This window comes from Pollicipes pollicipes, unplaced genomic scaffold (genome assembly GCF_011947565.3).
Source record: "Pollicipes pollicipes isolate AB1234 unplaced genomic scaffold, Ppol_2.1 Scaffold_7231;HRSCAF=8579_pilon_pilon_pilon, whole genome shotgun sequence".
In the NCBI taxonomy this organism is placed as follows: domain Eukaryota; kingdom Metazoa; phylum Arthropoda; class Thecostraca; order Pollicipedomorpha; family Pollicipedidae; genus Pollicipes; species Pollicipes pollicipes.
This window is the reverse complement of record NW_023597034.1, coordinates 45538334-45565004: the sequence shown is the minus strand read 5'-3', so window position 1 is coordinate 45565004 and position 26671 is coordinate 45538334. Positions and strand designations below refer to the sequence as shown.

At 55.3% G+C, this 26671-nt stretch overlaps 1 protein-coding gene across 1 annotated transcript; it reads right to left on the bottom strand.

Moving 5' to 3' along the window:
- Nucleotides 1–17988: 17988 nt before the first annotated feature.
- LOC119110484 (skin secretory protein xP2) lies at nt 17989–19476 on the bottom strand. Its single transcript, XM_037234323.1, has 2 exons — nt 19441–19476; nt 17989–19140 (listed from the first exon to the last, which is right to left on the bottom strand). Exons 1-2 carry the CDS (start codon nt 19474–19476, stop codon nt 18370–18372), a joined length of 807 nt encoding a protein of 268 aa, XP_037090218.1. The 3' UTR covers nt 17989–18369.
- Nucleotides 19477–26671: the final 7195 nt, after the last annotated feature.

The window sequence follows — 26671 nt, the reverse complement described above, 5'->3', positions numbered from 1 at the left end:
TAGTACATTTGTGCTCTGAACTCAGATATTGGTGGAAAAGCAAACCAGGCAATTCGGCACATGGACGTGGTCTAACTTCACTGATATTTGAAGTGGAGAGCGGTGGTCGCCAGCGCTAGACCCGCCCTAAATAGGACGAGCATCGGTACTACGCCGTCCAAACAGCCAAGCTTGCCTCTTTAACCCTTACTAGGCCATTCAGGCGAAGTTCATGTCATCTGACGACGGTCAAAGTTTTTTACAGTTATGTAATATCCAGTCATGCGCGTTGGTTGCGAAATCGGTAACCGATTAACATTGTTTCCGATGAGCTATCCTCGGCCTTGTTTTGTTGGCAGGATTGACAGGCGATGACCTCTGTCAGGACAATGTCCATCCTAGCTCCTGATGACCGACGGCGGCTCCCGGGTGGCCGAGGGTAACTACAGAGGTCAGCTAGAGACCTCTGCAGCACACCTGGCGTCCGAGGAAGCGGAGCGTGGACACGCAAGCCTCCATAGGGCGGCCGTCTGAGCAACCGCACACCTCTGACCGATGCCACGCCGCTGCCATCGTCAGCATCTCACTACCCAGATGGGGTCAAGGCTTCACGCTCGGTGCGGACCGCGCTGAGCAGGGCTGCACCACTGAGCTGGGCTCGCTCGGGACAGCCTCGCAGTGAGCAGGGTCGCTCGGTCAGGTTAACTGGAGGACCGCGCTGGGCACAGCTGCACCACCGAGTCGGGCTCGTTCTGGACAGCCTCGCAGTGAGCAGGGTCGCTCGGTCAGGCCAGCTGGAGGGTGACTCTGGACAGGACCTCGTGGCCATGATCACCCGCGACTCGTTCTGGCTGGCTGACCTGGCGCAGTGACCGGTCACGCCGCGCCGGCCAGCGGAGTCGTGCTGCCCGCCCTGAGACGCCGGGACTCAGCGGAGCGCCGGGGCCTCCTCCCTGGCCTGGCCCGCAGCCCGCGGTAGACTCGGGGGAGATCTATGGTGTCTAGTGCTAACCGGAGAGGGACTGTTCCCACGCTGACGGGAGAGGTGGATGTTGACCGGATGGGCTGCGGGGGGGGGGGGGGGCGGCTCCGGGGGCCCGGTGTCGGACGGGCCCGACGCTCCTCTCGCAGGGATCAGCCCCGACAGCGCGAGGCACCGGACCTGATCACCCGAGTGTACCGCCGGCGGGCGACTGGCGCAGATAGGTATCAACATGTGTGATGACATGATGACAAGTATCGACATTGGCGCAGACACAGCTATCGCATGTGTGATGATTTATGAAGTGTGAGCCATCGCCCGGATGACGCTGTCTGCTCGGCTGATCGCCACAATAGAGATGAGACCAAACGGTCATAAGTGTCGTGCTTTGTTTGTCATGCTGTTTGTCATTTGTGGCTCTCACAGAGATGAACCATGCAGGGCTCGATGCGTCTTAGATGTGCGTCCGAGCCTTGATTTTTAAATGGAAATAGTTGAGCTGCCTTGGATGGCTGTCGCATTTTTATGAATGTAGACTGCACTATTTTGTGTAATGTTGTTGCATTGTCTGTCATGAATGACTTGTTGATGTGCCATTATGCGGCACCGACGACAGCGTTCGATATGCTGGATGAAAACTGTCTGTAGCTCTTTCCGAACACAACTAAATTGCCGTTCAAGCGTTAGATTGTCGATATGCGAGCTATCATCTGAGTGCTGCTAACAGAGCAGGTATTTCGAGGGACTAGTTACTTTAGAGGATTTAATCTCACAATATCACCGCTGGTAGCATGTTAGTGTAATCGGCCTAGCATGACGTGGAATAGCCTGCTTTAACTCATTAATTGTGTCAACTACAGCAACGTGATGAAACGATTAAGCATGCATTTCGTAAGGATCATCTGGATGCAAGGGTGTAGACGACGGAGACAGGGTGGTATATTCTAGTCACGACCATGCCAACAACATCGTTCCGTCTCGTCTACCATTGTCGAATAAACTCTTGTTTCTCAGCAGCAGCAGTTGCAGGCTTGTTTGCAGTCTGCGCCCCGCTCTCTCGTGCCCGTGCAGGGACGGGCGGGTGACGGCGGCAGCGCTGATTGGTGGCGTGCCGTCAGCAGCGGCTCCGGGCAGCGGCGCCGGTCTGCCGTGTCGGCCGTTATGACGGTGCTGACCCGGTCACGGCGCTAAGACCGGACGATGGGTCCCACGCCCAAGGCCATTTTGCGGGTCAAACGGACCAGTCGCATCAGAACGCCGCGCTTCGCAGGGAACACTACATTTGTTTAATAGTGTCTGGTCGCTGCCCTTTTCACGCTGTTCACCGAGCATGCATGGCTTCGGATGCCGTTCGCGTTCCAACAGAAGGTGTCTTAGTTAAGCGAGATGCTACATGTGCTTTGGACAGGATTGTATGTAGATGATTGCAACAATGTGATGTTTTGCTGCGTCCTGCACGAGGTCATAGCTAATGAAATAAAATGCAAGCATGCCGTCTACACAATGCGGCTGATCTTGGCGTTATTATGCCGCCTTTACTGAGATAGCAGCATCCATTGCATGTTTCCGTCATAAGACTTCGTTTGTACTTTGGCATTTGCTACTTGGTCTGCGCATTGACACGAAGAGACACCACATCGGCGCTGCAAACACGGCTGACCGGAAGCTAAGACGTCAAGCATGTTATGCACAGGTCTGCAAACGGAGCATCAAGCACTGTTCGCCAATACTCTGCTCACTCCAAGGGCTAAGAATAATCCTGAAAGGCGCTCGGACCCGGGTGTCGGCGCAGAAGGCCAGAGCAGGGAATCACGCTCGGACCCGGGTGTCGGCCCAGAAGGCCAGAGCAGGGAGTCACGCTCGGACCCGGGTGTCGGCCCAGAAGGCCAGAGCAGGGAGTCACGCTCGGACCCGGGTGTCGGCGCAGAAGGCCAGAGCAGGGAGTTACGCCACGTCTCTGTAGTTACATTACTTCTGTGTGCAGCGAACTCCACCAGATGGCTTCAGCTGCAAGTGAACCACCACTCGAAGCCGGACCGCTCGTGGCCGGACCTTTCGAGGCCGGACCACGCGTGGCCGGACCGCTCGTGACCGGACCTTTCGTGGCCGGACCACGCGTGGCCGGACCGCTCGTGACCGGACTTCTCGAGGCCGGACCACTCGAGGCCGGACCGCTCGTGACCGGACTTCTCGAGGCCGGACCACTCGAGGCCGGACCACTCGTGACCGGGCCCCTCAAGACCGCTCGTGGTCGGACCAGTCGTGGCCCTTTCCAAAACTGGTTGGTCTGCTGTCCGGATGCGCGCACCGACCCGAGTAGATGGCAGTACCGGCACCGCGGACTGACCCGGGTAGATGGCAGCACCGGCACCCTTGCAGAGTTCACTCCTCGCAGGCGTGACGAGTTCAGACAAAGAAATGAGACGGAGCGCTCGAAAATCTGAGGGCACAACGGCACCAACGGTAAAAAATTGAGATGTGCTTGATGTTGGACGGTTCTGACAACATATAGAGTCACCTAATTCTTGTACCTGTATAACAGAGTACGGACAGCCCTTGCCCACTGTACATGGCATTGCTTGGGTGCTCAGGCACGAATCTCTTCTTTCAGCATCGCCAAAATTATGAATCGAAGCCACATGAGGGTGAAGATATGCTTAGATAGGGAAAAATGCTCAATTAAATCCGCTCTCATCAGTGGTGGTCAATAAAAGATATGCGTTTCAGGCGTATGTGCAATGCGTAAGATATTGAAACAAATTGACGCGTTACCGCCACGTTGGTCGAGAAGAACGAGTGTCTCCACTTTATAGAGCTCACAGCTTGAGACTCGAGAACCTGAGTCACGCCAGTGTCTACTCGGTGATACGCTGCTATGAAGTCTTGCAGACTCCAACCGATGGCACCGATTTCCGTGATCTAATTAAGTTGCATTTATCCATGCAGCTGTCTCAAGCTGGTTCGTCTCTGGCTTGGTCCACTGTCGTTTTTCCTCATGTCTGCGCCGTTGCACACTCTTGGTCTTATGCATTTTAATGTTATATAGTCACATAATATTGCGTTCGAATTTTGGTTGCGGCAAAACAAGGCGTCACGCTTGTCTGATCTGTGATCCGTGCAAGCCGCATTCATTCACCGAATGCGAAGCAATCCTAAAACCTCTGACAACGCTTTCCATCAGAGAACGCTCACCATAAGCTGAGATAGCGCAATTAACGCCGTTTGCTAAGCATGAATAACAGTGCACTAGCTATGGCTGCCAGCCGAGGAAGGAATTTGGAGCTGCATTTTTGTGCTCTCCTCCACTTGGTTTCTGTATGAACAGTTCCTCTTCTTACCTGCAATCATCGACGAGGCTTCTCAGGTGTACCGGGGACATTTTTTCAACATATGTAGTTTGTGCTTGCTGAAATGTAAGCGGCCTTTTCTTTACGGCCCTTGTCCACCAGTCATGCCAAGCACAAAACCCATGCTTCCGTAGTGTGCAGGACATTTTCGTACTTTTGACGAAAACACACGCTGTGTTGTTCATGTTTTATTACAAAAATACAACTGATTGCTTCGTAAAACTGAAGGGATCGACACCATGCGGGAAGAAAACGAAGGCTGAATACGATGATGGTAGTGCTATTGGGACCCAGACCCGCAGTTTTGTGCTTGATCTAAAGCGTGGCTTCTGGTGAGCTGCCGCTTCGTATCTGGGCGTGGCCAGTCATTTTGTAAGCCATCGACGCGTCACGAAACACTGTAACGAACTGGGAATATTGAGCAGAATACACATGTGTCGTATGCACTCGCGGATAGGACAGGAGCCAGTGCCAACTGCCTGGCGAAGAGGTGGCCCGAGGGGCCTGGCGCCGTCTCCCGACTACCGAGCCGGGCCGAGCAGCGCCGCCGTCGACCCGTCTTAGTACAGGGCGCCGGCGTAGCCGAGACCGGCGCCGTAGCCGAGACCGGCGCCGTAGCCGAGGCCTCCGGCGTAGCCGAGACCGGCGGCGTAGCCGAGGCCGGTGGCCAGGGGAGCGGCGCGGACGGCGGCGATGGGGGCGGCGGCCACGGCGGCCACGGGGGCGGCGGCCACGGCGACCGGCGCCGCGTGGATGCTCGTCGAGCGGACGATGGGGGCGCCCTGGGCATAGGTCACGCCCACCGGGCGACGCACCGTCGAGATGATCGGGTTGATGGCGGCGTAGGCGTGGGCCTCGTCGGTGCGGTAGGCGAAGTTGCCGCCGAAGCGGTGGCTCTGGATGATGGCCGAGTCGTGGCTAGGGGCGCGCAGCAGGGTGGCGGCCGAGGCGGCGGCCACGCAGGCGAACAGCACGAACTGTTGACGCAGAGCGTCCCGGTCAGGCCGGCTCACGGCGTGGGGCGGGGCCATGCGGATCACAGGGGCACTGCCATATGGCTCGAAACAGGCGCATCATTATCAAGATGTCAGTGAGCGTGCTTCTAGGGGACAGTTGCACCATAAAGTGACTGGACTCTGTATCACATGTGGGGCTTATCCAATGTATATACCGCACATTCCCCGAAAGTGAGATAATGCATCAGCTGGACACTGTGGTGCCGCTTGGCATAACTAGATCCCTTTGGCGCTGGCTGCGCTTTTAAGGGGAACAGTTTTACTAGGAATAGTTGTTCTAATGCAAAATATTAAGTTCATGACTGGACGAAAGATGAGTCTTTGAGGAGCGCATTCTGACGTTAGGGGTATTATGAGGTAGTGGAAATTTTGTTGAGCATGCGAAAGCGTGCCGAAAAACCATTTTGGGCGCTGCTCACCATCTGCATGTTGCTGGTGGTTGGGTTGTGCTGCTAGGGAGGCCTGCAGAGAAGTGGATGTCCATTGGCCGGTGTCGTCCGGTTATATACCCGAACCTGACAGCCGCGGCCGCCGCCGTCCGGCCATGCCCAGGGTGCCCTTGTTGCTCGGCGGATGCCCATGCCGGCCGGCATCAGTTCCCAGTGGGGCGCGGGCAAGAAGGGCCCTCTCTCGGGCGTGGCCGCCGTCGTCTCGAGGCCGCGCCACCAGGATGTGATGCCGCCCGGCCGACAGCAGCGGCGGAGCGGCGCGCGCCGGCCGGGCCCCCGCCCTCACGCAGCTCAGGCCGCGACGGGCGCGGCCGGGGCGCGCCGCCGCCGGCCAGCCACCGTGCGGACGCCCTCCCTCCCAGCAGCCGCTCACGGCAGGCACCTCAGCACGTGAACGAGCGGCTTCTGGCTAACAAGATGCAATCTTTAAAAACGCATTGCGGGGCATGGGTCCGCAGCGTGTACCAAGGATGCCTTCAGGAGCGTTGAGCTACCCGTGTGAGACGTGTCAATCGCCAGCGAACAGTGGGTTACGGTTGTTGAGTTGGGAAAAACGTGATCAAACCAATGCAGATGCTTTCTCAGTATAGAATGAATAAGGAATAAAGCAAACAAAGCACTAAATTTACATAGCAAGTAACGTTCTTCGCAGCGTTGAGGGGTTGCCTAAATGATGTTTCCTTCCTGATCGTGTGATGCTTGTGAAAGCTTAGGTTTAGTTATAATGATGTTCGGTGGATGCCTAGTCGTAACATCGATACCGAGCATTGTTTCTGCTGGAAGTCGCAAGATTAGCTGGTTGATCTATCGCAACTCGGCAGCTAGTCAGCATGAGTGTACAAGAAGCTGCAGGAGCATTACTAACTACACTTGCTGACTTCATGCCATCATATCCGCCGCCCAATCGCAACCTACTGTGGCGTGTCACCTGCACCTCTACTCAACACGAGAAAGATGGTTCCGACCACAAGCGGTTTTTGAAGCCGTCATGCATAGGCATGTATGTGCTCGGTGCGTCCGCACATGCCCGTTAACCGTAGGCTTACGCACTTAACGTAATTCAGTTTAAATAACATTCGACTATTCCCAATGCCAGATCGATGAAACACCGTGTCAAATTAGCCGCTTCACATTCATGCCAAATTTCAAAGATGGCGGTCCTCAGGAATACTACTGCGAGCTGTTGAGTTTTAAATGTCAGGGAACCGGCCGAGTCGATTATAGTCTTTCGTGGCGAACGCTTGGGACCTGGTCCTAGTCGAATCTAGTCGCGCGGCATTTCAAAGGATCTGGCTTCCCTCACTGGAAAGAATGAGTGTTGAGGAATATATTCCTCATTCAAACGAGTAATGCAAATAAAATGCAAAAGATAAAATGCAAAAGCCTTCAAAAATTGTCAAAAAGGTGGCCCATATACTACAAGGGTGAAAATGTAATGCCAGACAAGGAGCTTGAAACAATGTTGCCTTAAAATGAAACGGGGAAACAAGCTTCAGATTCTGCAAGGAAAACAAACTATCGGATGTGACCAAATTACCGTGGAGAATGTTTTACTCAAGTTATGAGTGCATAGGAGTGCATCGTAACGTCCAAATTACTGCCCAAGGTGGATGTCAATGTTGCCGATGAGCAATAAAATGTCCTCTGGGTCATCATGCTTGTGCTGACCTCATACAGTTTGTCCTTGACTGCGCATGGCTCTAGCGATGAGCAGCTTTTGCGCTATGTTTGTCCATTATTGTATCCATGGTAACCATGCATTTATTCGGACTTCTCCAGCATCGGCCGTATTTCAAGCAAGTGTAAAACTCTGACTCAATGGACACAAACGGCAAGGAGATTGTAAATGTCATTTACATGTTCGTGGCGTTGTAAAAGCAAATCACTGGGTGAGAGGGCCGAGTTCTCTCTTCTTAGGCAGGTACTAAAACACTGACACAAAGAAAAGAAAATGCTGACACACTTAAAGCCTTTCCGTGCCATGATTGAAACCAAGTAAAGCATTTGACGCGGCGAAGTTGATCTACCAGGCGCGAAAATGATGTAATCTGTGAATCATGTAATGAGCGTATGAGCAAAATATGTAATACATATTTATATGAGTAAAATTCAGCCAGTGTAACTGGAATGCAGCATAATTGTCAGAAGCCCTAACCTGAACACTCATTTCCACTAATCAAATTCCAGTCATTGGAATTTCAAAACCTCTCTGACATTGAAAAGGCATCTGTACGCTTTTTCCCTCATCTTTCTCGCCTTTCCTTATGTACGTGTAGCCTCTTCGCTGCTGATATATGCTTCCGACAGTCTCGGCCTGACATACGTTAAAGATCTGGTGAGGTGTAAGTTGCTAACCAAGACACGGTTAACGCATTCCATTTCTAAATGCATCCAATCAAAGCACTGCCCGCAATACCACACAAACACTGCATTGGGCACAAAATGACCTCCCCGTCGGCGTGCTTGTAAGGTCAAGTATCTAAGCAACCAACAAATATTGTATTTATCATAATCGATATTTGACATTCCATGCGTTGGTGGAATGAATGCTAATCAGAATCAAATCAAATAATTTGAACAAGACATACACTTCTGTATTGCATTTGTTTAACTCAATATGTTGCCGCTAATGGACACGTCCAATATGTTGAGGCTTAGACATCTTGCCTGCAGTAGCTGCACCATGGCTTGTAATGAAATTAACATTTTAGGTAGCATAATCTTTTTTATTTCGGCAGCACCTACAAACCAAACATTTCCCTTCAAAACCCGAAAGGGAAATGCTGAGGAATCTGCGAGCTGCTAAGGAATCGCAAATTTTGACAATTTGGGATCACGCTGTACAGGTGTTTGAGGCACTGGAATTGTGCTTGGATATTTTCGATGACAAAAATAAGAATATGCACATCCATACAGATAAAAGTCATGGTACCATTACCGGAGGAAGGATGCCTATGCCTAAACATATTGGTGATGAATGATGACAGATGGCGATGCAATGAAAATCAGTGCTACGGCCTTCTTTTTAAACCGCACGCGGGTCAATAAGCAAAAGACGACAAACAGACAGACACGCATTTTTAAAGACAGTACATTATATGGCGGCCTGTTTTGAACGCGGAGCCCAAACAGAAGTGCTGTGCTCCTCCATGTTGTAACCGATCTCATTCTGCTCATTCTCTCATTCTCCTCAAGATATCAATAGCTTTTACATGAATGCAAGGACAACTTTTAAGCGGTGCTTACTGCAGGTGTCTTGGCTGCGCTTGCATTTATGGCTCAAGTCACTCCGCCCGAATCGTGCAGGTGCTTTTAGCACGGGCTCCGCCAAAGAGGGACAGGAAATAAGTTACTTTGCTTTGTGAGGTTTAATGACACATATGCTTGTGAATGCTGGATAAATAAAATCATATTAAAAGCATAGACCCCTTCCCCCATTTTCTATCTGTGGCGGCCTCCTCTGGTCCGGAGTAGTGCACATGGCAGCCAGACAGCGGTGTCTACTGGTCCGGAATGGTAGCACATGACAGCTAGACAGCGGTGTTTCCTGGTCCGCAGCAGTGCGCATGGCAGCCAGGCAGCAGTGTCTCCTGGTCCGGGGTGGTAGGCAGCCAAACAGCGGCGTCTCCTGCTCCGGACCAGGCCTCATGACAGCCAGACAGCGGCGTCTCCTGCTCCGGAGCAGTGCGCATGACAGCCAGACAGCGGCGTCTCCTGCTCCGGAGAGTGCACATGACAGTCAGACATCGGCGTCTTCTGCTCCGGAGCAGCGCACATGGCAGCCAGACGGCGGCGTCTCCTGGTCCGGAGCAGTGCACATGTCAGCCAGGCAGCGGCGTCTCCTGGTCCGGAGCAGACCCAATGGCAGCCAGACGGCGTCTCTGATCCGTCAGTCGTGCTCTCAGCGCGGATGTACACAGAGGCGGTGGTCGAGCCCGGGGCTGGCGTGCGGCCGCCAAGGCCGCTCCGCCGCCGGTGGTACCGCCCTCTGCTGGCATCCTGTGCCCTGTCCCGGCTTCTGAGGATGGTCCGCTGCCCCACGACGCGTCCTCGCGCGAGCACGCGCTGCATAACGGCCAACTGCAGACGTCATAGGTGTAGCACGGCTTCCATAGACGGCCCTCAAGACAGCCCCACATCAGTGCTACCGCAAAAACTGACACCGACAGGAGTGTTGCAACGCTATTTCTACCGCCAGTACTTATACACGACATTAATGTTGCGCGACAAGTCTTATGCTAAAGAACTTATACTCATCATTACTTCTACCGCAAACACTCATACGCAGCATTAGTGCTACAACAAAAACTCGTGGCCAAGCCTTTGCTGTAGAAGTAATGACTGATATATGTTTTTCAGTATAAGTTTTTTCGTGTAGTACTTGTGTCGTGAATGGGTTTTTGCGGTGGAAAAAATGTCTCGTTTGAGTAAAGAGTGTATTGGTCCTTGCTGTATACGTAATGACGAGCATCAATGTTCACAGTAAAAGTTGTGTCGTGTAGCACTCATCTCGCGTTTAAGTTTGGCAGTGCAAGCAATGCCGCGTATAGGCAAAGGCTGTATACGTTTCTGCAATGGATGTTATGATATGCCTATATTTTTGAAGTATAAATTTTGTCGTGTGACACTCATGTCGTGTGTTAGTAGAAGTGAATTCGCGTACAAGTTAAATTTGTATAAGTTTTTGGAGTAGACGTAATGCCGTGTACATTTGGCGTCGCAGCGCTCCTGTCAGTAACAGTTTTTGCTGTGGCACTGATGTCGTGCTACCTCTTCAGACCGTGCCGGTCAGGAGGAGCAGCATCAGGGGACCTCTCCGGGCGAGGACATCTGCCTGCTTCTTTGTGGCCCCTAACCTATCAGTTGGGTCATGGATACCTTTCTGTACAGTCGGCGCTGTTATTTCATATTTCAGTGGCATATGCTTACACGTTCTATTATGTTAGCGTGGTTTTTGCCTTCAGAAAGCAGTGTGCCTGATTCAGTGGAGTTGATCTTTACCAAAGTTAAATAGCTTTTTTCAGGTCCAAGGTTTTCAAGGTTTTCAATCGCGCACGTAATGTGTGTTAAACGAAAGCGAGGCATGAACACCGCCGAGCAACTATTATCGCCAGCAAAGTAGCAGGGCATGGTTGGCCTTAACTTCCACTGCAGCTTGTCAGGTGCAAGTAAATGTGCCGGCCGTCTGACAATTACTTACATCCGGACTTGACCACGCGCGTTGGGCATTTGCATTGCTGCTCACGCAACAACAATGGCCTCGGATTGTACACAACTAGACGGATTCATATCCGTCTAGTTGTGTGTCGTGTGTGTAGTCTAGTGGCCAAATGTCGGCCATTTGGTTCTCCTTGATCAGCCGGGTATTCTACATCCATGGTCTATTCCTCTCTGCTCCCTGTTAAATTCGGTCTTCTGCGGATTCGTAGTTCGGAATACGGGAACGCAACACAAGAGGCAGACAAGTCCTGTTTCACAAGTGGCACAATATCCCCAGCAAACATGTCACCTGGCAACCAGCCGCAGTTGCGCCAGTAAATGAGCACCTTATGAAACAGCAAAGCAGTGGGACACTATTGCCCTCAGTCCATGGGGCAAAGGGTTAAGTAGAGCTAATTGCCCTCAACCTTGCGTCTTGGCAAAGTGTCGAATTTGGAGCAAAATAGCAGGATGGTACGTGTGCAGCACATGCAAGATGATTTCATGCTGCGAGACGTCTTTACCGTGATACGGCAAACAACAACCCTCAGCTCATGTCTGCAGCGTTCCGCCTAGGTCTGCAGCATACATTATCGCAAGTTGCGCGAAGCTTCATGCGAGGACAAGGTCGCGAGTCGGTAGGTTCCCACAATCTTCGGGGGTGGGCCCGTTAAAAGCCATTGCAGCTGCCATTCCTGGTCGCACAAGGCCAAGTCTGCTCCAGAGGCCATCCAGCTGCGGCGCTCCAAAGCGATCTGCCGCAAACAATCCAGGACCGCCGCTCGCATGCTACACGTACGAGGGCTGGTGACCTTGTACTTACAGTGCAGCAGCGATGCAACAAATTCCACGTTAATGTGCCTTTTGGCGGCACGTGGTGATACGGTGTCACGGGAGATACCCAGATATCATTTCGCTTAACGTGATGACACAGCGACGCAGGAGAGTGACAAGCTGAATCCCGCGATAAGACATATCAGGAAAGAAGGGACCGAGATAATTCACATGACATCTTTTTCACACGCGCTCCGGTGGGCCCGTCAGCATAAAACGCCGTGGAAAGATGGGCGAATGAACAGGTCGGATCGTGGGCAGTTGTGCTTCCAGTCCTGTACAGACCCATTTTCAGGGAATAATGCTAGTATGACATCTCTTGAAGGACGAGTCGTGCCAGTCACAGATCAGGAAGTCGAGTGTCAAACGAGTTCAGCTATCAACATAAACTTCGTTATGTAATTGTGATGGAAAATGCTTAACATGTCATGTGCAAGGTTGCGCGCGAGAATGGTCGGCAGCTGCCCAGGACGGCTGATATTGCGCGTTGTTGCATGATTGCAACGTAATTGCTGAGATCTGGGATCAAGCGGGGCCGAAATGAGCCATACCAACAAACTTGAAATGTTAGACAAACTAAACAAATCAGTGATGCTCGTCTTACAATTCCAAAGTTCCTTTTAAGCTTGCGTCGAATGCAAATGTTGTACACGTAGTCCGAAAATTTGGTAAAACCAGACCAGACAGCGTCTTTACTTTACAGGGGCGTATATATGTGGTTGCCCCTGGGGGCACCTGTCTCATGTTGAATCCATTACATATATGAATATGTGCGCGAATACGTACTGGCAATAACATTTCGGGGTAAATACGTTACACTTAGCTGATCGAAAGCATGAGGTGCTGCTTCACGCCACACAATGATTTTTCCTTACCTGTGGAGCGCTGAAATGAATTTCCAAAACAGTGAATTGTCTTTCTCGTTGCCAATTCTTACAAACCTCCTGTCAGCAGTATGCGAACAGCAAAGCAAGACATAACCTGACGTATCTTGATGCCGCTGGTTATGAGACGGATTTTGTGTGTAGTCGATGACCGGTATACTGACTGGTGCTGGTGTAACATCGGGCTGGGTCTGAGTAAAACTCATGGCTCGCTGAGGTAAACACGCATGGTAATTGTGTTCACATTTGCCGATATTTTCCACAAGGGTGGTGTTCCCCGTGGGTTTCCATGACGCAAACTGGCAGAGTTCATTCTCCCTAAGTGTCAAAATGCACAGGTAGCCACGCAGACTTCTGAAGTAACGGACGTACCGTGACGCCGGTGTTGTGGCCGTCCCTGGCTCACCCCCTCGCGCGTTCGCCTGCGAAGGAAACGCCACCTGCAGGCGGAATCATGCGACGCGGTGGAATCCGAGGTCGAAACGGGGAGCTCGTTCGTTGGAAACAACTTTTCCGACAATAACATCGGAGGAAGCGTTGTTGCGCGGGCATGTGCCCCATTCCGCCGCGGCTTTGCCGCGCCAAGAGCGGCCGCGCGCCGTGTGGCACGCTGCCGGTGAAGACGAACGGCCGCTCCGATTATATGCGGCGTTATTTATCGTGGCCGGTAGTTAACATTGCAGTGACAGCATTTTGACAGTTTGACACATATCACGCTCTAACTGAAGAGCTACCGGCCGATTGCTTGTAACAGGGTTCATTCAATGCCTCGTTATGCTAGAAGCACGCCGAATTGCGGCTTTCAGGCTCGACGGTACTTACAAAGGCATGCGCGTCAGGCGTATTTCGACCCCACTCCCAGTGCGGAAATTAACATAGATCCTAGCGCGTGTACGCAGGAGGCATGTTGTTGCACATTGTTCGTCAAAAAGCAGACTTTCACAAACAGCGTTACGTCTTGTATGCCATCATCGCATTGCTCAATTGGGCGCTTCTTACTGTGGTAGGAGGAACGAAGAGAGAGGATCAACCAGAGGACGCTGGTTGAAACCCCAAAAATGGTATGATGTTGATAAGTTTCCTCATTTCATTTGCCACTTATTTATATGATGTAAGTCGTTTGCTTTATTTAATATTCACATACCAATGGCGTTCATGGCCAGCACCCATGTCAACTCCCTTGAGCGTGCATACTGGGAAGTCTAGCCCGTCGCCGGCGTCCGTTACTCACCGCGGCCTTCAGTGCGCCGCAGCGCGCACAGCCTGCCAAGTAGCAGGCGATGTGACCCGCGCAGCCCTGTCGTTTGGGACCAGGATCTCAGCCGGCACCCACCACCAGAAAGCGGCAGCAGGCTGGGCACTGTGGCGCGGTTACTGACCAGCGGTCGTGCCGTTCTTGATTGCTTCCGGGGCAGTTGACGAACGAGCGTAACCTCGCATTCCATCAATTACAGATGCCCCCCCCCACCCCCCCCCCTCATCAACACCTCACGCTGCCAACACCAGATGGCATGGCGCCGTGCCGGGCCGCGGACGTGTCAGGCGTTCTCGGCTGCCGCCTGCAGCCCAGGCAGGCGTCCGGCGCACGGCTGCATGTGTTGGCCAAACCGCCCCCCCCCCCCCCAAGGATGTCAGGAAGCCGTGACCTCTCCGGCCGGGCGGCAGCTGATCGGTGCGTGTTTTTCGGGCCGGGTGACAGCGAGGTCGGCTGGTTCAGTCGGCCGTCGGCGGCCGCTGCTGAGGCCGCTACATGGCAGACCCCTGGACTTGGACTGTTGCGGACGGCAGGCCCGGCTCCAGACCCAGGAGTGGCAGGCTCTGCTGTATATCGGAATGAGCAGCTGAAGTGAAGACGAGCCAGAAACACTGGCGGGGGTGGTCAGTCATACGCAGAGTTGCTGCTCCACAAGCAACTGGGCACCTAGTTCAAAACTATCAATTAGCAACCGGTCTTGACAACTTTCCGCCATCTTCATCAGATGGAGGGTGTCAGGTCATGGTCAGTTATCGTGTTGCCACATGCAAAAACATGGCGTGAAGTAAACCAGCAAGAACGGTAGTCGCTTGATTGAAACAGCTGTGGTTTGTTCAATGGCGCGATATTTTTGATGTATCTGTTGTAACGCGGCAGCTGTTTTAGTCCGGGGAGATACTCGTCACCATTCGGACTTTACGACGCACTCAGCTGCTGAGGTTATATGGCGTCGCCTGCCTCTCACCCTGGCGGGGTGGACGGGCACCACGGGAAATCGCGCCCCTTACCTCTGGTTTCCCAGACGTGCATTAGTCAACGCAGGTGCGTTAACCAGTACACTTTCAACACTCTTCGGAAAGATACTGAAGTGCGTTTAGTGACGACTCTAGTCTTGCATAGCTAAGCGCGTAAATCATGTTATGAAACGAATTCCCCATGCTCCTTTTCATACAAAACCGGTTACCTGTGTGGCAGGACCCCGGGCCACCCCACGTCACACCAGTTGTAGCTATCCAATAAAGTATCGTTGGGAGTTCTGGCAAGCTATCTGATGTATTCGAAACGGTCACATCACTAGCGTCCAACTAAGAAAAACGTTCAACCCTGCCTGACAATCTAACAACAGATCGAGTCCAGTACGCCAAATCCCACCCCAAGTCGTCAGAGGTCAGCTACGTGCTCAGGTCTGCGTGCACGGCCCGCTGAATTGGCTCAGTCGTATCGGCAGCGCAGCAGCGGACCGGTGTAGACGGACGCTGTGGAAGCTACATAAATACTGCACCTTCGTGCGCCGAGCCGAGCCGATGCCGGCCCTGAAGCAGTCGCAGCCAGCGAGACCCCGCCCCGGCAGCACAGGTGTGCGACCGCCGGCAGCCCCAGGCCGCGGCCAAGTGCAGCGTCAACTCGTGTTCAAGCGCACGTGTGAAGGCCAGATGATCAGGTTTTCCATTTATAGTAGTGCTGAAATCACCGCATTCGACCACGGACTCGACTTGGCTGCTTCGACGGGTTTGCCGGCCGTCTACCGTGGCATAGTCAAAGCACGTGCTCCGCGAATTTCGGATATTCCGCCACGCACACATCGCATTGCTTTCAAGATGCTCAACATAACTAATGAGGGCAAAGACTGAACAAACAAAAATCCGCTCCCTCCGAACCCAGGTCAAATATAATTGTTTTCGCAGCAGGAAGTTGCTTTGGACCAGATTAAATCCTACTGCTTGGAACTAAGGGTCGCTCACGAAATGAACGTAGCCCTTCAGTTGAGATTCTCGAATTATTGGTAGCTCCGAGGTTCACAGGCAGTTGCGTTCGTTTTGAGATCTGGCCCGAAGGTCCCTCGGTTTCAAAATCATTGCTTTGATTTGAAAACCACCAGGGTGGCAGACGTATCTTTGCCCCGAGGCTAAGGGACACATCAGTGTTTTCCGCAAAGTACCTCAGTTGGTCACAGGCAGTAATGTGTATTGCGACAGCAAATTAGTACATGCCATGTTTTTCATAAGTGAATGCGCTCTTAAAATGCTCTTTCGGAAAAAAATATGGCACACTATACGGTGAGGACAATGTTCCCGAGGGTGTGTTTTTACGCATCTCCAAAAGTCAGGTACGATTTCTCACGCGCTGTCGAGCCTGCAATCCGACCTGACCCGACTCCAGCGTGGTCGGCTCCGGCCCAGCAGTCCGCGTCCGCTCGGCGCAAGGCCCCTCCTCAGATGGACAAAAACCTGGCCCGCTCCGGCCCGACCACTGGTGTCCGAACAGCGAGCGTTAGCAAAACTATCCTGAGGGAGCAATTCTCCAGAAATATCAGCTTGCGGTACAGGCACCAGACCACACCTTCCCGGGACTCGGCAGTTGGCGGTACAGGCACCAGACCACACCTCCCCGGGACTCGGCAGTTGGCGTTACAGGCACCAGACCACACTTCCCCGGGACTCGGTAGGTGGCGGTACAGGCACCAGACCACACTTCCCCGGGACTCGGCAGTTGGCGTTACAGGCACCAGACCACACCTCCCCGGGACTCGGTAGGTGGCGGTACAGGCACCAGACCACCTCCCGGGACTCGGCAGTTGGCGCGTTACAGGCACCAGACCACACCTCCCCGGGACTCGGTAGGTGGCGGTACAGGCACCAGACCACACTTCCCCGGGACTCGGCAGTTGGCGTTACAGGCACCAGACCACACCTCCCCGGGACTCGGCAGTTGGCGGTACAGGCACCAGACCACACCTCCCCGGGACTCGGTAGCTGGCGTTACAGGCACCAGACCACACCTCCCCGGGACTCGGCAGTTGGCGTTACAGGCACCAAACCACACCTTCCCGGGACTCGGCAGTTGGCGGTACAGGCACCAAACCACACCTCCCCGGGACTCGGCAGTTGGCGGTTGCGCCATTTCAAGGCTAATTTTTACGAACAGCGGATGTGCGGTCGGCACGCGCGAAGACATGGAGTCGGCTCTTTGCAGCCTCGCGCAGGCTTTCGCGACGAAGCCCCAATTTTTTAGTTATTGTTGCGGCAGAAAAATCCTGTAAAAAATGCGTCATCCCCAGTCCATTTAAGAAAAACACAAGATGTTTTTGTAGCAAAACAGTCTTGCACCAAAATGCCTCTAGCAAAACCGGCTGAGGGCATCCGTTTAGCATTGCATCATGCCCGATTTGTTTGTTACAATGTTTATCTAGCATTGCATCTTACGTTTTTTTTAGTGATGTTTCTTTTGCCAGCCAGTCGTGAAGCCCATCAGCCCACCGAACCCTGTCAGCTCATAGGACAGCCCTGTTCATCGTAGATGAGTCTAATGCCACCACCTCTTCAGCGTGACCAAACCCGCCCAAACTATGCGCGATGCTTGCGATGCCTTGGTCGCGACCACCACAAGCACAATCATCGTGAGGTTGTGTGCGTCTCCCTGCTGTGATCACCAGTTCTGACTGCCCAGTCAGTCATGCCCCGTAGTAACACCCCATAACCCAAACCCACAGGCCTAGAGTCAGTCAGCCCATCTGAGTAGCATACGTACGTATCTGTGAATATCGCTCACCACACCCCACATGAAACTGGCCATTCTAGTGCATTGATAGGACCCATCAGCATTGTTTCCGAACGGGCCTGCCGTAATTCGCAGGCTTCGATGTGAATGAGCCTGCCTTAACGGTGATGATGATAATGCGTCCTATCATCTTTTGACCCCCGCTGAGCAAGTCACCTTCATGATTCTCACGTATACATGACTTGCCTCCAGTGTCTGGGGCATCAAATGGCCCGTGATTTAACACTTAAACAACCGCAAATGGCAATGGATGTAAACAAACACACAGCGTATCTAAGATATATTAACATTTTTACATATATCCAGACACCTTTACATGGCACACGAGCCATTGGTAGTTGCCCGTCTTCAAATGGTCGGCGCGCACCCTTTGAAGACTCCCTGAATGGTTTCTCCTCCAAAGCAGCAGTGGCCTTCGCGGTGAGAGAACGCCGCATTCTAAAGCCAGTCGAAAACCATCCGCGGCACCCGAAAAGGACAACAGTCGCCGCTCAGTGTCTCCGTGACACATTCACGGCTCATCCACTGCTGCGGCCCCGCAGCCAGCAGAGCCAGGTCTAGACACACACAGACACGCCGCGCCTCGACACCCGTCGCGCCTGAAGCGAGCGCGCCGCGCGCCACGACGCCAGAGACCGCCACCCGGCTCACTCCACCTCCGGGTCCTCATTGACAAAGTCCTTCAGCATGTCAGCCACGTCGGGCGCCAGCTCGGCGTCGCCGGCAGCCGGCGAGGCGCCGCGGCGGGGCCGCTTCGTCTCCAGGATCTCCACCTCGTCCTCGTCCTCGTCCTTGTCCGGCGAGCGGCGGCCGCCCGACGAGCGCTCGTCGTCGCTGGCCTCGAGCACGATCGAGCGCTGGTCGTCGGCCAGCTCGACCGAGCGGCGGCCCCCGCTCTCTGAGCCCGAGCTCTCGCCGCTCGAGGAGGCGATGGTAACGGTAGTGACAACGGTGACGGCGCGAGACATGGCTGCCGGCGGCTTGCTGTCGGGCGGCGGGCCCGGCGGCGCCGGACTCGTCGCATCGCTGCCACCCTCAGCGTCGCGGCTCGGGCCGGCGGCGGCCGCCACGGCCGGGCTTCCGTCAGCGGCCGGCGTGGCGCCGTCTCTGTCGGCCGGAAGCCCGCCGGCGCCGGCCGACCAGGGCCCTCCACCGGCTGGAGAGGGTCCCCCTCCCCACGGGCAGGGTCGTCCATCTGCCGGAGAGTGTGCCTTACCCGCCGGAGACGGCTCTCCGTCGGTCGGCGGGTGCCCATGGCCGACCGACGACAGCCGGTCCTCTGCATCCACCGATTGCTGCTCGGCGGCTGGGGCCAGCTTGCTGTAGGCGCTCAGGTCGACGGGAAAGAAGAGCGCCGGGTAGCTGGGGTGCACGGCACGCATGCACAGTGCCTGACCGTCCTGGCAGACTGATGACACCTATCGGCAGGATGACGTCTGATCAGACAACCTGCATTAGACAGCCCGGAGCGCAACTATGCAAACACCACACCCGGCTTACTACAGCAATCCCGCCCTCAGCGCAGTTGAGTTGCCTCGCTACTTATTAAGCAGCCGGCGATGATGCGCTGTATCAGAGCCTCGAACAAACCACTGTTTTGACCATCGCTTTTTGTTCTGCCGATGCGATGCGCATCGATGCCTGTTCCACGTGTCTTATCGATTCCCGGCACACGCACGCACGCACAGTCGGCTCAGTCCGGGAGGCCGCCGGCTCACCGTCGGGTCGGAGTCGCGCGTGCCGTGCGCGAACATCGGCACGGCGAACTGCAGCGGCGCCGGCCACTGCGAGTGTGGATCAGCCACGAGCGCGCGCAGCAGCCGGTACAGCGCCGCCCGGCACTGAGGCTGGCCGTACGGCGGCGGCGGCGGCGACGAGCGCTGCACCTCCAGCAGCTGGGTCACGGCCAGCGACTGGAGAGACTGGGGACCGGGCAGGGCACGGGTCAGAGACGGCACCCAGGAGCACTGCCAGCGACTGTAGGTACTGGGGACCGGGCAGGGCACGGGTCAGAGACGGCACCCTGGAGCACCGCTGCCAGCGACTGCAGAGACTGGGGGTCGGCACAGGTCAGAGACGGCACCCAGGAACACCGCTGCCAGCGACTGTAGAGACTGGGGACCGGGCAGGGCACGGGTCAGAGACGGCACCCTGGAGCACCGCTGCCAACGACTGAAAGCTTGTGTACCACAGCATGCCATCACAAAACAATCAGTAATGGTATGGGTACGGACACGGTCACTGAGATCGGCTACCGAGCGCGCCGCAACCGACGGTCCAACTGCTGCAAGCAGTATCAGAGACGAATCCAAACAAACGAGATTGCTGCCAGTCTGGTACATTACACTTCTCGTTTTGTCCTAGTTTTGACCCACGCGGACGCCAGCCGGTGCCGGCAGTGGGGGCCACAGGCCGGCCGGCCGTGCACCCCAGCACTGCCCCTGCCGGGCGCGGCGGCTCCGAGCCGGGCGTACCTTGTGCACGGGCGGCTTGAGCAGCGGACCGAGCGCGCTGACCAGCTGGGCCAACGTCTGCAGCGCCGCTTGGCAGCGGCCGGCGGCGGCGGCGGGCGGGCGCGCCCGCTCGCCCGGCGCCGGCTCCAGCCACCCGGCAGCCGACCGCCGCTTCTTCTTGGCAGCCGACGGCGCCACGCCGTTGGTGGATCCCGCAGCCTGGCACGGACAGGAACGTGGTCAGGGCGGCGCTCGGTCCCACCGGGCGGTACTCGTCATCGTCAGGGCGGTATTCGGTCCTCCCGGTCATCGTCAGGGTAGTGCTCGGTCCTCCCGGTCATCGTCAGGGCGGTACTCAGTCCTCCCGGTCATCGTCAGGACTGCGGTCTGTGGGTGGGCGGTGGGGGGGATGAGCGATCGTATGATCTCTAAATAACACGTGAAAGGGAGGTCCTACTTCGACACAAGTTTCTTGAAAAACGCAAATTTCAACTACCACTGGTTGTCCTTCAAGGACCATTTAAAACGTGATGGAGGCTAGATGTCCTGCTATCCGATGAGCCACTCACAGGGCGCTGCTCAGGAACCCGTACTTCACAAACACAGGTTAGCATGTTCTTATCTTCAGGCTGAAGCATTCGCCTATTTTCCATTTCCAAAGAGGATTGCCTTGTTTCACGGAGCGACTCGAGTATTGCTGTTATCCTTCAGCCAACGTGACCGACCTTTCACCGTGTTAATGAAGAAAAGTACCCTGGTTAAGATAGTGGTGAGAACGGTACTCGGGGACTCTCCGTTGTCTACAATGCCTTTGCAAAAGTTGGACTAGCTCAACATATCCTTCACTGACATACGATGCAGAAACTCTAGTCACTCCTGATACTGATGGCCGTTGGCCATTGAGGAGCTGGCCTCTGCCGCGTTTGGTCAGGCAACCGGTCTGACTGACCTGGAACGTCAGTGTGACCGTCTGACTGACCTGGAACGTCAGTGTGACCGTCTGACTGACCTGGAACGCCAGTGTGACCGTCTGACTGACCTGGAGCGTCAGTGTGACCTTCTGACTGACCTGGAACGTCAGTGTGACCTTCTGACTGATCTGGAGCGTCAATGTGACCGTCTGACTGACCTGGAGTGTCAATGCGACCGTCTGACTGACCTGGAACGTCGGTGTGACCGTCTGACTGACCTGGAGTGTCAATGTGACCGTCTGACAGTGTGGTCAGACCGTCTGACTGTCTGTGACCGTCTCACAGTGTGGTCAGACCGTCTGACTGACCTGGAGCGTCAGTGTGGCCATCAGACTGACCTGGAACGTCAGTGTGACCGCCTGACTGACCTGGAGTGCCAGTGTGACTGTCTGGCCGACCTCAGTGTCAGTGTGACCGCCTCACTGACCTGGAGAGTCGTTGTGGCCGTCTGACTGACCTTGACGTCAGTGTGACCTTCTGACTGACCTGGAGCGTCAATGTGACCGCCTGACTGACCTGGAGCGTCAGTGTGGCCGTCGGACTGACCTGGAGCGTCAGTGTGACCGTCTGACTGACCTGGAGCGTCAATGTGACCGTCTGACTGACCTGGAGCGTCAGTGTGGCCGTCTGACTGACCTGGAGCGTCAGTGTGACCGTCTGACTGACCTGATGCGTCAGTGTGACCGCCTGACTGACCTGGAGCGTCAGTGTGGCCGGCGGCGGCGGCCGGACGTCGGCGGCGAGCGCAGTCACCAGCCGCTCCCCATCCGCCTGCAGGTTGCTGCCGGCGCCCACGGCCAGCATCCAAGCGCGCAGTGTGCGCAGGGCCTGACAGTGCGCCGCGTCCGCCGCCGGCGACAGGGGCGGCGCGGCGCCGGTCGCTGGCTGCAGCGCGCTCAGCAGCAGCCGGTTCAGCAGTGAGGCGCGCAGCAGCAGGCTGGTGCCGCAGCTGCCGGACGGCGCGCGGTCAGAAACACGCGCACACGAGCGCGCGCGCGAACACCAAAGGCGACAGGATACAGCACACAATGCGGCAGGGTCAGGGTGATCACTTGTCTCGGGGCACTTCAGATGCTGAGGCCCTTTTCAAAGAACGTAGCGTGCGAACAGACCAGTGAGAGGTGCGTTTCAGATATACCTTAAATGATCTGGTGATACATCTTGTTAGGATCTATGCCTCTGTGAAGGAGCGAGCGACAAAGAAGGGCAATGTGGAATCGCACAAGCAGGGGCGTACGCGGGCTGCCGCGATGTCAGGCCTGCAACCTAAAATTTTCACTGAAAACTAAGTTAAGCAGCGGACGCAGAGCAGGGTGCCCGCAGCGGACGCAGCGGACGCGACAAACTTATTGCATGGCACAAAAAACATGGCGTGTTCTTGAGCACGTGTGACGTGCGCGCGCCACTATGAGCGCGCTACATTGCGTACAATCGGTGAAGCCATGGTTAGCTGTGAGAAAATTGCACTTTGGTCATCTAGTGAAGCCTGCCGTGACATCACGTCGAGTACCGATGACTGATCCAGCTCGAGACCCCTCCCTCCGTGTCCTGAGCAAGGCGGTGGCGATGGGCCGCCCAGCACCGACTCACCAGGCGACGAGCGCCTCGAGGAGGCGGAGCGCAGCGGCGCGCACCTCCTGCAGACAGCGGAGGGCGGCGCACAGCTCGAGCGCGGCCGGCGCGGCGTCGGCGCCGGCCGCCAGACACCGGCACACCAGGTCCAGCAGCGCCGCCACCGGCACCGACACCGGCTGCTGCGTGGCAGAGCTGTCGGGGCGAGGTTTGCGTCGGGTGAGGCCGACCGCCGGCAGTCCCGGTGTAGTGGTGACCGCCCGACGTGTATGAACCAGTTCTGTTCGAGCGTCTACACTGCAGCACGTCATGGGCCGCTTACAGAGCACGCACACTTATTTATCCGAGTCCGCCCAGAACAAACGTTGGTGTATACCGAAAACATAGCTGAGGAAGGCCGTAATACACATAATAATATTGATCAGACAACAGCACCAGAGCTTTCATTCCGGCTAGGGCTAACACATTCAAACATCTGAAAACATCTGGAACACTTTTTGAGCATAGCCCTTAAGCACAACGCCCCGGACGTTCCCTCTCCTCTCCCCCAGAATCTGCACCCCTGCGCTGTTCCCTGTACCCCGAGCATGCCCCATGCACGGCCGCGTTCTTCTGTCCCTCGCACCCTTGTGGCGGCGCCGTCCCCAGGAGCCCGTACCCCTGCGGCGGCGCCGGCGCCCACCTGAGCATGAGGCCGATGACCTGCGCGAGGGCGACAAGCCGGCGCGCCAGCCGGTGACGCAGCTGGATGGGCTCGGTCTCTGGCAGCGGCGGCGGCTCAGCCTCCAGCGTCTCCTCCGGCACTTCGAACGTCTGCCCACGCGGGCACGGGACGTTACACAGGTAGGCGCGACAGGTCATATAGACACGCGCGGGACGTCACACAGGCAGGCGCGGGATGTCACATACAGACACGCGAGGGACGTCACACAGGCGGGCGCGGGACGTCACACAGGCAGACGCGGGATGTCACAGACACGCGCGGGACGTCACACAGGCAGGCGCGGGATGTCACACACAGACACGCGAGGGACGTCACACAGGCAGACGCGGGACGTCACACACAGACACGCGCGGGACGTCACACAGGCAGGCGCGGCAGGTCACACACAGAAAGGCGCGGGACATCACACGCAGACAGGCGCCGGCTCTCTGCGTCCGGCCGGCCGGACGGCTACCGCGGCCAGCCGGCGCCGCCCTTTCAGCAGCGCCTGGCTCACACGCATTGCGGGACTGCTGTCAGGGTGTCACTGAGCCAGCCATGCGGTGATGGCGACATCTGAAGTGCGGGATTGGGCGCGTAGTAAAACTCCGGCAGTCACACCGTTTGCAGCTGGCGGAGGGGTGCCGGTAGTGTAGTGGTTAACGCGTCTGCGTTAACCACTACGCGTCTGGGAAACCAGAGATACGGGGTTTGATTCCCCGCGGTGCCCGCCCTTCCTGCCAGGGTGAGAGGCAGGCGACGTCATATAGCCTCAGCAGCTGAGTGCGTCGTAAAGCCCCAATGACACACATAGGAACACGCAGCTGACGGACGTACTGTTCCCGAGTCCAACTCTCGACAAGACATGAAGTTCTCCGCAAAATTATGACCTACCGAGACGAGGGAAAGCGTCAACGCGGAGGCAAGCGCGAGCATCTCACCTGAATTTCAACTATTCCGTCCAGCAGTCTGTCGAGATGCTGGTGGAAGCAGCGCACCAGGCCGCGGATCTGGCAGCCCCAAGCCGTCACGTACGCCGCACCGGCCGAGCCTGGCCACACGCGCCAGTCAACGCGTCAGATGACACGCAACACGGCTGCCGTGATCACAGCTGCCATAGGGCGACAAACTCGCCGCGAATAATGCATTGTAAAATTAAATTGAGTATTACAACCTAACGTAGCTTGTCCTCGGCTGACATCAATATCCTGAACCATGAACAACTGGGATGGTGGATTACGTGAGGAATGCACATTTTGGCGACTCCCCCTCCCCCTCCAGTACTACCTCAGGCGTTTTTTTACACAGCAATCTGTCGAAAGATCAACTGTAAGGTCTTGCATAAAAAGCGAAAGCTTGCAAACGGGCATAACCCCAAAAAAGAACAAACCACATCAGCTCCTCGCCGCCCCACCTCAAGGGCTTCCGCCTTCACTCAAGCCAAAGCTGATATAAATGACGGCAATTAATCACTGACAGAATGCCAACGTGGCTTTGGCATTTGCTCAATGCCAATTCTTAATCAGTTTCCGTTGTCCCTGACACAAAAACTTGGTAGAAACGGCATCATTAACACTCACGAGATGTTTGCATAACTACGACACGAATACTCCTTTAAAATGCAGGACATTGTTCTCAGCCATGACATCAATCCTTGGACTGTGCAGCCATGACATCAATCCTTGGACTGTGCAGCATTGGTGAGATATTTGTACCATTCCAATACTGGGATGGGGCTGGTTGCGGGCCTTTAATTTCACCACCACTGAAAAGCCACCCGGGCCAGTCCAGCCCGCCCGCTGCCGGGTGGTTTCAGCTCCAGGGATCCCGCCGGAATACCAGCTGACGCCGCCCGCAGTGTGTCGGGAGGAGACAGCGGCAGACACAGCCGTCACAGCGCGCGCGCGGGGCGGGGGGGGGGGGGAGGAAGCCCAGAGACGAGCCTCCAGTCACCAGCCACTCACCGGAGGGTCCTGTGTGAGGTAGCAGCGCCACGCAGCGGCAGGCGGCCCAACTGACGCCGGGTCGGGCGCCGTCCAACAGCTGCAGCAGGTGCTGAGACAGCTGACCCTGTAACGGCGCCGACACGCGACCCGTAATGACGAGCTCACGCGAAGCACGCGGCGACGCCGCTCAGCAAGACGACAAACTGATGTCGTCAACTTTGACCGACGCGTTAGTGATGTTCCACTTATATTTGTGTGCTCAAACGCTTGAGCTCGTGAAACATCACACACGCACGCACACGCACACGCATACGCGCACGCACGCACGCACGCACGCACGCACGCACGCACGCACGCACGCACGCGCGCGCGCGCACGCACAGACGATGCAATAAGTCATGAGAAGGGGCACCCCATTGACACTAACCATAGAGACACGCTATTTCTAAACCCAAGCAATGCTTTACGTCGGCACGACATGACCCTCCGACCTCTTGTATTGTGTAACCATTCAACTCTATAATAATGATATCATAAGATCACTTAGTGTTACGTCACATGAAAACGGCAGGGAAAAACATCTCGTCACATTTAATGCAGAGCATCCCTCCTATGTAAAACGGTGTCCCCACATTCCCATATCGGAGTTCAGCGTGCGCAAAGCTTCGTAAGCAAGCACTGGTATCACAAATTGTATTACAGGAAAGACTTCCCCACTCTGCAAGATAGCTCTCAGTGCTGTTCCGCCGTTAATTCCCTCACCGCCATTTTTGCCAGAGACAAGCGCTTGTCGCAAGCAGAGACAAGACGAGTTGTCCGAGTCAATTGACGAAGTCAATGGAGTTGTGTAGCTGCGATACACGAAATATCACATATCGTGTTTCACTGCCGAGTGTCTGAGTGGGGTGTAGCGGTACCCCCACAGTCGTTGATTTTTTCAGAGTAACTTTCAGACCACTTTGGGCAAGCCCAACAAACATTTGGGATAATTCAGGTGATCACCACATTCTCCCGATGAAAAATCGATGCAAGTTCAGACCACGAATTTATGACGTAGAAGAATGACGTGACGCTGTGACGTGACTATTTATGACCTAGAAGTTTGCATGACTGCCTCCTCTCTCAGTAGCAATTAACTGTTTTCTTTCATGTCTTGGCCTGTGTTGGCGTGACTAATCGCCTATCCTGACTGGCCATGAGGGTCATTCAGACTACACGTCACTCCAGGTCACTGGGGGCTCCACATGGTCCCCGGGTCGTGCCAGGTCACCCTACAAGTGTCGTGATTAAATGAGCCGTGGTGC

What these genes read in the sequence shown, in the direction of transcription:
- LOC119110484 (XM_037234323.1), bottom strand. Translation starts at nt 19,476, where the DNA reads ATGTTCGCGCACGGCACGCGCGACTCCGACCCGACG. An exon ending in CGCGCGACTCCGACCCGACG is followed by an intron (nt 19,141 to 19,440) that starts GTGAGCCGGCGG and finishes TCCTGCCGATAG; the next exon opens with GTGTCATCAGTCTGCCAGGA.